At 49.0% G+C, this 13,280-nt stretch overlaps 1 protein-coding gene across 9 annotated transcripts in view; it reads right to left on the bottom strand.

Annotated features, from left to right (window-relative positions):
* Positions 1 to 13,280, bottom strand: part of STARD8 (StAR related lipid transfer domain containing 8) — a 90,649-nt gene that overhangs the window by 7,709 nt on the left and 69,660 nt on the right. For 8 of the 9 annotated variants that reach the window (XM_062585078.1, XM_062585084.1, XM_062585083.1 and 5 more), the window contains 4 exons: positions 11,757 to 11,838; positions 6,061 to 6,124; positions 1,560 to 2,932; positions 3 to 176 (listed from right to left, as the gene is read on the bottom strand). In XM_062585078.1, the coding sequence (XP_062441062.1) occupies positions 3 to 176; positions 1,560 to 2,932; positions 6,061 to 6,124; positions 11,757 to 11,838 (1,693 nt within the window). The remainder of the gene's footprint in view (positions 1 to 2; positions 177 to 1,559; positions 2,933 to 6,060; positions 6,125 to 11,756; positions 11,839 to 13,280) is intronic. The other variant, XM_062585081.1, reaches the window with a different exon arrangement.

The following is a 13,280-nucleotide window of genomic DNA, read 5'->3' as shown; positions in this document are numbered from 1 at the left end:
ACCACGTCCAGGCTTGCTTGTGGGGCACAGAGTACTTCTCCATGATGGCAGTGAGGCGAAGCAGGGAGCATTTCTGTAGTAGGTTGAGCTGAGCCGACGACTGGCGGTTGATCTCCAGCGAGGCAGAGTTCAGGCTGGGCCTGTGGGAGTTCTGGAAGCTGTGCCAGCGGAGCTTCCTGTGGGGCGACACGGCATGCTGGTGGCAGAGTTGTGGCCCAGGAAGAGCTTTTCCCTCCTCCTTGGCCACTGTCTATCCCAGAGCAGGCCCAGGGCCTCAGGGGAAGGTGTGGGTACTCCAGCAGCCAGGTTAAACCGAGCCTGAAGGGAGCAACTCCAGCACAAACCCGAGTGCTATGTGTACTCTCTTCTAATCCTGGTACTACCTACTCCTACTACACTTCCAGGAGTGTTGGAAGGTGCAGGTGAGGAGCACAGAGAGACACAAGTTGACTGACATTTTCTTTTGCCTTAAAAGACAGCTCCCTCCACACTGGTGCCCTTGAAGTAGCCACCATCCCCTCTATTTGCCCCCCTGGGCTGCACAGACTCACCACACGCTACACCAAAAGGCAAAGATTAGCCCAGCACATCCCAGAGCTGGGGAGAATTTGTATGCTCAGAGAGACAAGAGCCTGCAGGACCAGCACACAGACCAATGCCAAAGCCAAAGGGACATGCCCAACTCAAAACCTACTTTCTGAAGAACAAATGACACCTCAGTGAGGCAGTGCTCTCTCAGAAGCCTGCTATAAATCCTCCCCAAATCCAAGCTGCTTTGAGGGGGTTCCTGCCCAGCTGCTCCTGTATGTTCCCAAACCCAGAAAGGCACAACGACATTCCCACCTAAAGAACAACCACCCACCACATCCCTCCACACCCCGTCGGCAGGCACACTACCCTCCACTGTGTGCCTAGCAGGGGCTACAAAATTCATAAAATTCATCAATGGCTGGAGTTTTTAAAGGAAGTAAAAGGGAGAACGAGCATAGTGAAAGCATCTTCTTCATTTCAGACCTGTTCTTAATAAATGATCCAGGTGAAAAAGCATTTATTTATGGGTACGTATGGGCCGGCAGATTCCGCGTTGTAGCTAACGGAGCCAGCAGCAGGGAGAACGAGTGTCCCCCTGTGAGTGCCAGCACTGGCTGCCTCTGGCCACCAGAGCGCACCAACAACCCGGGCTGAGCTCTCCTTGCTGCCCGGAAGGCACCCTGGGGGCTTTCTTTTAATCAGCAGCTTCATTAGCTCCAGATCTTTTCAGTCACAAGGGAGAGGGTGACATAAGCAGGCTGCCGAGCCAGTGTTTGCACCAAGGAAAGGCTACAGTGCTGTTGCCCCTAAATCAAGGACCCTGAATCCTAAGGGCAGCAAATCCATAGGAAAGACTTGCAATGCCCGAGACCAGCTGCATGCTCCATCAGCTCCTGGAGTGACCTCTACAAAACACTGCCTTTAAAGGAAGGAGCTCTTCCCACCCACCAGCTCCTCCTGAGACACTTTCACCAGGCACAGAGATGCTGCAGGAGTGACGCAACCCGGAGCCCCGCAGCCCCGCTTACCTACACGGCCTGGTGAGCGACGCTCCCACACCGGAGTCCCGGCGTTCCCGCATCTCGATCTCCTCAGCCTCATTCAAAGAGTTGCCTGTGCTGTCAAAATCACTGGCAGATGTGCCAACATCAGACATGGACTGCTCTTCAAAGTGCAGGTTTGAAGGGAAAGTAGGTTCCCCTCCTGAGTCTGTCTCTTCCTCCTCCTCATCCTCCTCACCCCCTTCCTCCCCAACCAGGTCTGGAGAAACGGCTTTATACCAAAGCTCCACTTTTTGCTGCAGGCCCCACATATGTTGCAATATGTCATCAAGGTTCTCGTAGGTCACTTCTCCATCAACCTTGGAAAAATCCTCGCTGCTGTCAAACTCTGGCACGTTGTCATACACGCTCACCCGGCTGCCCAAGGAGCTGCATGAACCCCTCCGCTGCCGGTACTCAAAGCCCCGCGGGGAGGATGAGTCCTCCATGCTGCTGCTGCTGCCACCCCCTCCACCTCCCACCAGCCCAATGGATTTGTTCCCAGATTTCCAGTTGGTCAAGGAGCTGCCACCCAAAGGACACAAGCTCTCAATGGAGAGGGATTTGGGGAAAGTGCCCGGCTTGTGGTCCCTGGGAATGTAGACCAAGCAATCCCCTTTGCACACCTGCCGGTGCGGGTATTCTCCAACAGCCCAGTTGTTGCTGTTTTTCATGGCTGTTTCGAAGTCCTCTAGGTAAACACCACTACGTTTTGGGTCAGAGCTCTCCTTGCTCCCTCGTGAGCCTAACAAGCGGTTAGTCCTATATGATACTGAAAAGAAGTGTTTTTTGCCATGGAAAGAAGCAGATATTCCTCTTTTAGGGCAGTTGGCCTTGGTGGTTGTAAGGTCTCCATTACACTTCACAGAGTCCCATCCTGGTTTGGTCGTGACACTGTTCTCTGGGGCATCCTTCTCTTCCGAGCTGGCTTTCTCTTTGTCCTTCCTTCGGAGGGACTCAATCCTCTTTAAGAAGCTGCGAGACCTTCGCTTCCTAGGTTTCTCCTTATAGCCCTCGCTCTGGTTTGAGGGCTGGTCTGTCCAGGAATGGTCACTTAAACTTTGGCTGGATTTGGCAATGGTGGCAGTGTCCCGTATAGGGGATGGGTCAGGTGGTGTGACCACGATGCCGACTGTGCTGCCTGTGCTGGCATTGCTGTGGAGGGACACAGCCTCCAGGTTGGTGCTCAGGTCTGTGAGGACACTCTCGTGACTGGATGTCTGCCTCATGGTGGAATTCAGGACTTCTGAGCCTTGGGAAAGGATATCAACAGACCCCACTCTGGACCACCTCTTACTTTCCCTCTGAAAAGCCCACCGGTCACTGATGGCACACAGATCTTCCTCCTCTGAGTCTTCATTCTGAGGTGACCAAAAATAGGGAAGAATTAGACCAATGGAGTCAGTCAACACATCCTCCCTCCCCATTTGTCAGGGAGATATACTCAACCTGAAGGCACAGCCCTCAGCACAGCTTTGGATAGAGAAAGTGAGTTGTGTGCACGACCCTTTAAACAACTCAACAATCCCACTCTGATTGCTTTCCGTAATGGAGAGGTTAAGTAGCCAAGTATACTGCCCACACTTCAAGGGCTACATTATACTAGGGAAGGGAAGATGCTATTTCCATGCTAATTCTAAATGTCTCATAGGGATGGAGAAGCAGTAGCGCCATGTACTTATAATGGCATGACATGTCTTGCTGTTGTACCAGGACAGATGGCACGCTGACCATATGAGCCAGCAGAAGCATTTGAGGGCCATGAGCCAGCCCAGTCATCTCTGTGCAGCCAGGCTCCAGGGCTGCCCAGAGCAAAAGGTGGCGTCTAGAGGAACAGACCTAACTAGGAGATGGCAGGCAGACAGTGAAGCTTTTGCTTCTAATATATCTGTTCATATCAAAAGTGTTCCTGAATTATGATTCAAGCCTATGGCTTCCAAGACCCAAGAGAGAACTACCAGGTCCAGCCAAGAGGTCCTTCTGGAGAGTGAGACTGACTCACTTTTGCATTCACTACTATGTCCTAGCAGTGGTAAGGAAGGAGTGAACAGAGTTAAGCAGACCAACTAGGTCTTTCCTGAGATCATGCTTTCTGTGGAGAGAGAAGAAACAACAGATATGGGAAAGCTGGGATACTCTCTGCATTCATCTAACAGTGATGCTCCTCCTGACACCTAGCAATGACACATTAAACATACGCTGTGGTTAACTATTTCTCTTCTGATCCCTTCCTCAGAAACATCCAGCTATGAACTGAAGGAGAGTAAGGGATCTGGGCATTCAATACAGCATGATTTCCCAAACCAAAATAACGGCAGTTGGAACAAGTAGGAATACGCCCACATAATGATTTCCATACGCTTAATACCAAACTGATGTACATTTTACATATATTATTCATTAAAGGAAATATGAAAAGTTTGTTATTAATATGCCAATAGATTTTTTATGCCAAAACAGAGTCCATCAGCTTCCCATTAAAATGTCTCCATAGAACAGTTTGTTTTTTCAAGAAAGTAGTATGGTCATGAGAAAGTATTCAAAATATCAGGCTACTTGCTTCAGTCAGTCTAAATGTCACAGTCACTTATCTAATGTTTCCCTGGACTTTGGATGGTAAAACATGCTAGAACATGAAAATGATTGGATAGAAAAGGAGTTGATCCAAACTGGAAGGACAGATTGAAAGCAGAGGAGGATGAAGATACTAAAATTTCAGAACACAAATGCTCTTTCCCTCTACAGTTTTCAGTCTTCCTGAAAACAGTGATGAATAAACATGGAGAAAAAGACAAGTAGAACAGTGACCAAGTAGCTTTACCTGTGGTGAAAGACACTGGCTGGTGCTAAAAGCTTCAGTGCCTTCCAAAGAAGAAATTAAAAGCAATAAACTGCTGCTAAAATCTATGTCTTTGAGTTTTAAGCTCATTCTGCCCCACATCCACAGGAAAGTGCCACACTTTCAGCTACTGACTGAGATCTGATAACTTGCAGAGCATTCTGCCTGACTCACGACATCAGTTAGATCTGCCCCAGACAACCGTCCTAGCAACTATCTCCTCTATCTGTGACATTTCTATTTTAAACCTCACTACCTTGGAGCTGTCGCAATTGCTGAAGCATAAACAACTTTACATTCAGCCAGCCAGCGCACCATGGTCCCCTTCCCCCCTTGCTTGTTTGTGCGCTGGCGAAGAGGATTCAGACACAGGAACAATATCCCCACACGGCAACCTTCCTCCAATTTTGCTGGACAGGTGGGAGCCCTTGGCTTGGAGGTCGTGGTCCTCCAGCTGCCACGGCACACAGGTGGGACGCAGAGCGCACAAAGCCCACAGTAAACAAGACTGAGACTTGTGCTTTATTGTTCGCGACACATGGGCTGGTTTTATTTCTCCCTGTGGAAGAGCCCTCTTTGGAGTTAGGTTTCCTCATTAATCCATCCTGCCAGAGATCTGCTTAAGGAAATCCCCTTGCAGCTCATGTTTAGCTGTGTGGCACTGTACTGCAGCAGCTGCAGACTCCATCTCAGCAGCACAAGAGCTCTACAATGCATGTTACAGGGAAGGGAGCTCACCTGGGATCACAGGCCAAGGACAGCCCCACTGAGCTCGTGCTGAAGCATCCCTTTACCCCTACGGTACTCACCAACTCATACGGCTTTCACAACATTGAGTTCAAACACGACAAATTGAACCTAAGATAAGGCACTTTCTACCAGGGATGCACAGCGCTAAGTAAAAGACTGAAGGGAAAGAACTAAACACAACAGAAGGTACTTCACACCCAAGGAAACTTCCCATTGACACTGCGAATGCGATGGTGAAGGAGAAGCAAGAAAGAGCCACCAGGGCTTCACATTCCTGGAGACCTGCTGGACCAGGGCTCTCAACAACTTTGACTCAACAGAGACCTATAGCTTAAGGGTTTGACCATCCAGGAGCCTCCAGGACAGCTCCCACCCACCTGACACTTCCAGTTGTTCCTCCCAGGAGACAGTTCTCGTCCCCAGTACTGCAGAGCCAGTGGCAGAGGCAGCCCTTGTGGCTGCTGAGTTTTTCCTCTCCAATACCCTGCCTACCTCATCTTGCACACTGTTCATCATCCCACTGCCTCATGGAGACTATCACGACTGCTTTAGCCACAGCAAGCCAGCTAGCTCATTTAACTGCTGCTTGCCAGACAGCACCCACAGGTACAGTGCCATGGGGCACCACTGTACAGGGTAGGAGAACATGAGCGCCTGATTCAACCAGGCAGTCCCTGGGTAATGTCCTTCCTAGGAGATGATGAAAAAAGAATAAACCAACAACAGTGCCTGAGGCAGAGAGAACTGGGTGTTGTTATGTGCACCAGTACAGGGTCAGCCCTAGAATACTACTGATGTTATTAATGAAAACAGGTTTGCTGCTCCACCAGTTTGCACACATCCCCCTCCCCCCGCCATACCCCTCAGTCCCTGCTCTGCTCTTGAAAGCCCAGGACTTACCTGTTTACGCTGAAAGTGGACTTCCAGCTTCATGGAGGCACATGTGTTCAGGGTCATCAGCCTCCTGCAAAAAAAAACAAGAAAAGCTTTACTCTGCTTCTGGCTTCCCACTCTAGCTGTAGGGTTTTTTTTCTGTCCAAGAGCTCTTGTTGCACATTGTCACCTGCCACCAAACAGCTGGGGATCAAGGGATCAAATGGACATGTGGAGCCTGGGGCAGCTCCAAGTTTATTCCCAGCGGAGCACACAGTCCCAGGACAGATTCACAAAGCTGCACCCTCTGGCTGGAGAAAAGGTCCGATGGACACCTTACATCTCCTTTACCCAAGCACGAGAACGTAATCATATGAGCCTTTGGCATTGCGACCACGGAGTTTAAACAGCTCTAGCACGCTGGTGGCACACGCGTTTGATTGCATGCCAGAGCGGATTTTGCAAGTGTATAAATCAGAAAGACACTCCACTCCTTCAGTACAGGTACTGGGACATTCTGGCCAAATCTACATACTTGCAGCTACTCCAGCAATCTATGTTTACTCTCCTACTACAGTGGCCACAGCATCAAAGGACGCCCGTCTCCTGCCTCTTGCTGCACCCCTGCACACTGCTGCGATCCGCCTGGATGTCGGTGACTTTCAAGTCTCATTTGCCATGCGTTCCAGAGGGCACTTCCTCTGCTTTTTGAAGTTTTTGTCCTTGGCTGTAAGTTATCCCCATTCATGGTGCTGGAAGGCAGCTGTGACCTCTGCAGCTGCCTCTGCAGAGGAGCAGCTTGGGCCAAGCTCTTCCGGCCATGCTGGGGCGTGCTGTTAACCCTCTCTGTACTCACAGGGTTCTTCAGCTTAAATACAAGTGATTCTCTTTTCTCCTTGAGCTAAAACAAGCTCAGCCTTTTATTCTCAAGAGCCTCGCGCCAAAGTCACCATCAAACACTAAGATCATTCTGATTTCAGATTATAAATGCCAGGCAATAAGAACACTACAAATATCTTCAGATGATCAGATCAAAGGCAGTATGACTTAGTGACTCGGTGGGTCTAATGTCAGGGCTGTTTTTGGCTCCAGAGGCCTGACTACAAACAGTTGTCACTTCACATATGAGTACGGGCTCAGCCCAGCTTATGATGCCTCTGCTCTGGCAAGATGCAGCTCTGGCAAAGCACGGGTAGCTTGCTGGGGAGGTGGAGAGCAGGGACAGAGTGTGCAATGCAGTAATGAAGGCTCAAAGTCCAGCTATGGTCAGGTACAAAACTAGTCCCAGCAAACCAAAGCAAGGGGCTGGGAAAGGAGATGGCCCAGTTCAGGCATGTATGCAGAGGGCAGGAACCCACCACTGTGCCAGGGTCCTAGAGGGCTCAGCAGGAGGGAGAGAAGCAAGAGCAGCCTCTCTCCCAGCCCCAGGCTGTAGAAAAGCTCCTACCATGACAGTGGAGATCTGGTAGAGCTGAAAAGAAGCCAGGAACATCATCTTGGGATTCCCTCGGGATTACCTAGCTAGTTTCTGTCATTTCCAAGACTCTGGGGCAAATCCTGTAAGTCTCTCAAAAACAGCAACCTGCCAGCATCAGCGAATGCCTGGGAGCTGGTTTGCCTGCTCACCCTGGGGTGAAAGCACGTGGCTTTGGAGATGGTCAGGAACGTCCTGTCCCTCTGTCCCCACGCGTGTTAGCTCCGGGTCTGTGTGCAGGTGCAGGGGGGAGCAGAGGGGTGCAGGAGTACGTGCTGCTTTCTGGAGCAGTCCTCACGAAAACACGGTGCCCAGGCTCTTGAAGAGGCCCCGCGCCGCAGAGGCCACAGGGCATCTCCCGCTGGCCTGAGGCTCCTGCGCTGGGCTGCGGAGGCTCACCACCACCAGCCCTACCGCCACCGCCCTGCAGCGCCGCGGGGCTGGCTCGGCTTTAGCTGATGGAGAGCACAAGGGAAAATACAAACTGTGTTTCACAAAGACACGAGAAGAAAAGCAAGCAGCAGGCGGTGAGAAGAAAAAGGAGGGAGCCGCTTTATGCTGCGTGCTTTAACGAAACGCTCTGAGGTGGGGAGGGAAGACGCAAGCCCCGGACACGAGGCACCCACCTCCCTGCCTGTCCTTAAGCCACTCCAGGAAGCCAGCTAAACTGTGCTGACACTTCGCTGACGGCAGATTAAGTCTTGCTTGCTTTATCCATTGTCCAATTTCTGATCCATTTAGTAACAGTTTCCACATGGACGCTGGCTATATAATGCCAGTGAACACGCAGGGAGGTACAGAGAGATCCCACCAGGCAAGATGGCAAATCCCCAGCATGAATTTAATTAAATCTCCAGTGCGCTTAGAGAAACGCATCCCCTCCGCACTTGCCCAGAGCCCGGTGGAAGGCAAACAGCTCCTACGCGCAGACGGGGAAGGTTTCCAGAGCTCTCCTGAGGAAATGGGCGGGCAGCAGAGGGCACAGCAAGGACAGCCCCGCGGACACCCCTGATCCGTTCCCACAAAGCTGACGTGCGCACACCGGGTTACCTGCCTGACTTCGGGCTCTGCACATGTCAGCAAGACGCGTGGAAGAAAACCCACAACGAAAGCATTCTGAATACGCAGTATTATGTGGAAATTCTGCAGGAAGCCAAGAGAGACCGCCCCGAAAGCATGACCACAAAAAGGGGAAGGTTACTCAGCCAAAGCCAGGGGGATGCGAGTCCATCGTGTCCACGCAGAGCATGAGGGCCAGAGCTAGAAAGAGACCTTGGGAACTGGTGGTTGCTGGCCCTTCTCTGAACCTGTTAGACTTGCTCCTTCAAGTTCTATAAACTAGAGTTTAAGGTCCTTTATTATTATTATTTACAGAAGTGAATGAATCTCCAATTGATTTAATTAGCAGCTTCATAAATGCTACTACAAGTACAAGACAAGTTTTGTTTCAGCATGCAAATATCAAGTCTGCACAGTCAAAAAAAAAAAAAGTCAGGTACATTTTACCAAAAATTTGACTAATGCCCCTTTTGCAACCCTACTGAAAACTCCCGAGAGCGCCATGGTTTACCAGTGTGTATTCTGAACCAGAGAGGCAATGTCAACCAGACAGGCACAGAAGCCTAACACTGATTACACGCATCTACTTCATTGCTAAAATCCACAGTGCCCAGCTGCTGTGGGATGCTGCTAAAGAAGAGCTGCTTTAAGTTAGTTTTAGTGTGGGAGGAAAAAAAATTACTCTGAAGTAATGAAAACTATGAGCCAAAACTTGGTGACTGACAGTCAGAATCAAGCTGGTGTTTACCTGAAGTGAGTTGAAGTGAGTAAGCCTGGAACAAAGGTCACTTAGGTTTACCTGAAGATCACCTGAGAAAGGTCTGGCATTTATGTAAGCATCATGGCTTTGGAGAGAAAATTCATCTGAATAACAAGAGCAGAGAGACTGAGTTGGAAGCAAAGAATTGACTTTATCCAGTCCAAGCAACTGCAGTATCAAACATGTGCCCTGCCCGTCACCCATCTGGAGCTCAGCCAAGCAGCCTCCCACTCTGCTCCTTGCTGGCTGGAGAAGTTCAACAGCAAAGGGATTAAATTCATGAACTTTTGGCAGAGGGATCGAGATGGAAACACATCTATGCCAGTGGGGAAGAATATATGTAAAAGAGATTTCATTTTCTTGGAAGAGCAACATGTTTAATTCCCCTTTTTGGCCTTTTTGTTAGCCAAATGCTGCCCGTGGCCACCTCGAGGACCCTCGAGACTGTACAACAGCTTTGGAAAGTGGCTCCAGACTTCTTTTCCAAGAACCTTGGTGCTTCGTGTCCTGCCCAGAGCACACTCTTCCCAGAGACACTGGCTCTAGCACAGACTGCTCAAAGTGATCATACCAGCAGGTAGAGATGACCCATTCCAAGTTATTGGAGCAAAACAATCTCAGAAACTCCTCCAGCCAGACAGACAAAGACAAAAGCGCATCAAAGCTCAGACAGGAATGGACTGTTATCCCAGCACTCCAGAAACTACTCCTCAGCTTCCCCACCCCGCTAAGACTGCAGTAAGGGGGGGAAAACAAAAATCATCAAGAACTTGCAATGCACTCAGAGGAACTAAAATAGGGGATCCCCTCCCTGCCCACTAGAGCAGCCTCTGTACTGGAAAAGTCAAAGAATAACAGATAAAGTTCAAATCTCCTGTCCTTTCTGTTGCACAAAAGTGTGTGTGGGAAGGAAAGCAAGGAGCAGTAGTCATGCTGAGCACCACTTGGTTTCTCATCATGGAGTCAGTGTGGGGTCGCAGACAATGATGTCTTCCAGAAAACAAAAGTAAGAACCTGAGTCATTCACACCGCCAGACTGATGCACAGCCTAACTGGACAGTCAGAGATCGTGGAGGATACCAAGTCTCCCCTCTTTTAGATATTTTTGCTTGGTGATGACAGTAGCATTTACAGAGTTCATCTCTGAAATACCATAATACATTCTCTGCCAAAAAAATAAACAGTGGCATCTCTTGAAGCTATTTTCAACCCTGTTGTTGCAAAGAGCAGCGTGTCTTTGTGGAAAACTTACCACGTAGTTTTTGTTGCCAGGCACTCGGGATGACTAATGTTACTCACACAAACTAAGCTAAGGCCTCTAGCCACGCACTTCATTAAAAGAGAAATCCTTAGTCAGAACAACCAACAAAATGTTTATTCCAGGAAAAGAGAATGAATCTACCAAAATAAACTTCAGACATACAAAGTAATTGAACAGTCCAGAATTGACAGTGGAGACACTCTTGAACAAGCCTACCACCACTGAACAAGCACAACCCAGCTCCTAAAACCTGCTCAAAGGGCTAATTAATAGCGTGTAATGTTCACGTAGCACCTCTCATTGCACAAAAACTCAGCAAATCCCTTACTGCATATTTTCTTTTATTTGCACGTGGCAAGCGCCATACGACCAAGTGAAATTCTGTCCATAGACAGAATTTCAGCCACAGGCACCTTGACCTGAATTTGGCTTATACAAACAACTGAGCAAAATCCCTTCACTGTTTCCCAGAGATGTGGTTTCCAAAGACTGTTTTGCCTTCTCAGAGGCATTATTAAGCATCCTTGCAAAATAAAGCTATACAAAACAGATTTGGGGGGAACATGCCTCGTTCCCCTTAGGATCATGTGTATATGAGGCATATATGACCCTGGGCAGCTAGCTTGAAAGAACAGAGCATGGGTAAGTGGTACAGTAAAAATGTGTCTCTCTTTGCGCTTTCGCTCAGTTTTAGAGTTTACCTCTGACTAATTCATTTCCAAATAGAGCTCTACCAGCTGAAGTTACCCACACATAAGATTAAACTACAGCCTGAAAGTTACACAAAGAGAAGAATTCCTGGTAAATGCTCCTTTCTTTAGGGGCTTTGTATGTTCAAAACACTGCAGCTTCTCTAGCACCATACTTCATCCAGCAAGTTAGCAACTTTTCCAGATCTTAAAGAATAAATATCCAAAATGCCCACTGCATAGATGTAGCCCCTTTCAGATGTCATTTCTCCAAACCACAACACATCTGTCAGGCTAGGTAGGAGGCAATTGACCTTGCCATGCCCACTGCGTTGGTGATGCCCCACAGGGAATTTCAGGGCTGGCCCAGCGCTGGCCCAACAGAGCGACAAAGCAGCTGTGTCGAGTCTTTGCCTGAGACAAGTCTTTGTTTTTCTTCAATTTTCTGCAGACATTAATCTAGCTCAAGGGAAGCTATACCTGCACAGAGATTTGAGTGAGTCCTGGTCCAGGAAACTGTGGTCTTTCTTCACAGCGATGATGTCAAGTGGGAACAACGAGTCTGAGGAGAAGAGCAAGATTAAAATTAATCACTGTTTCTGAGCTAGTCTTTCCACCAGGTGCAACAACAAAATGCATGTGTGGGAGAAGGGAGATATTGAAAGGAATAAGAGGATGGACAGCAAAGGAGGAAAACAGGAGAGCAGTAAGGAGGAAAGGCATAGCAGGTTTTTGGACTGTAAGAGTCAAAAGAAGTCAGTCAGGCTTGGGTATCTTGGGTATCGTATTGCCACTGAGAGCAGCTATCCATGACAGCTGTCGCAGTGGGAGTGGCAGCAATGTCATCCTTACAGGGCAACCTATAAACAGGGGATAACCTCATTCAGCTTGCTGAGAGGCAGCTCTTCAGAGGTAGGACTCAACCTGTCAACTCCAAACGTGCAAGGAGGTGGTCTACCAGCAACATTTCCTCCTGAAGGGACATTTTTTGCCTCCCATACTGAGCCCCAGAAGGCAGCTAGCAAAGAATAAAAGACATAAATAAGGGGATGGAGAGAAGTGAACCGGTGATGCTCTGGTACTGCGGTGAGGAGATCAAGTGAAACGCAGAGGTCAGAGTGACGAGTCTGACAAAGAGGGAGAGGGGTAGAAATGAACTCCCCAGACTGGGAGCAGACGGGCTTGTAACACAAGCCACAAAACTAAGAAGGGAACATCCCTTATGCAGCAGAGAACTGTCTCATCTACTCATTTTCAGGCAATTTTCCCCTTGTAGGACACCTAGTCTCAGGTTACTGTGCCCAGTGACCCTGGCATACCTGGAACAAGTACACCTCATGGAAAAAGGCTTTTCTGGGACAGAGATCCTAGCCCAGTTTTAGTGCTCTTAGAGATTAGCTGATCTACAGATAAAACCCAGCCCTTCACAGTGTTTTCACACACCCATACAGGTACCAGTGAGCAGCACATCTCTGAACACATCTGGAGCCCAGGCTGTGTCCTATTTCAGGGAGTCCTATGCTGCAAGCTGTGCAGCAAGGATAAATACAGAGGCTGAATTTCCTCTTGGCACCTGGATGAAAGGACGAGAGCGGAGGAGAGGAGGCGTGGATTACTGCGCTATCTTCTCCCCTCCAAACAGTAGAGGCTTCTTGCTTATGCCCACATGTCTCTGAAGGCACTAGTTTACACTAGGAGCTTTTAATTAGCAGGTTCATGGTATGTGTAGAAGTGGAGGAACTGACCATCTCCCACATGCTGTTCAAAGAACAGCCTCCAGACAATAAGCCATTCCAGATCAGCAGGGATCATTTTGTTTCTGAAGTTAGCTGCCACCACCCCTCTAGGCTCTCCTCCCTGCCATGCAGGGATCAGACCTTGCTTTACCGAAGGTATGACCACAATAATTTATTGCCCAAAGTCCCACAGCACATCTAGTAGGAGCGGACACAAAATCTGGATCCTGTGCCCAGTTGCCCAAAGCACAAGAGGGAAAACCTGAAG

Source organism: Rhea pennata, chromosome 11 (genome assembly GCF_028389875.1).
Source record: "Rhea pennata isolate bPtePen1 chromosome 11, bPtePen1.pri, whole genome shotgun sequence".
NCBI lineage: Eukaryota > Metazoa > Chordata > Aves > Rheiformes > Rheidae > Rhea > Rhea pennata.
This window is presented reverse-complemented; position numbering and strand designations above follow the sequence as displayed.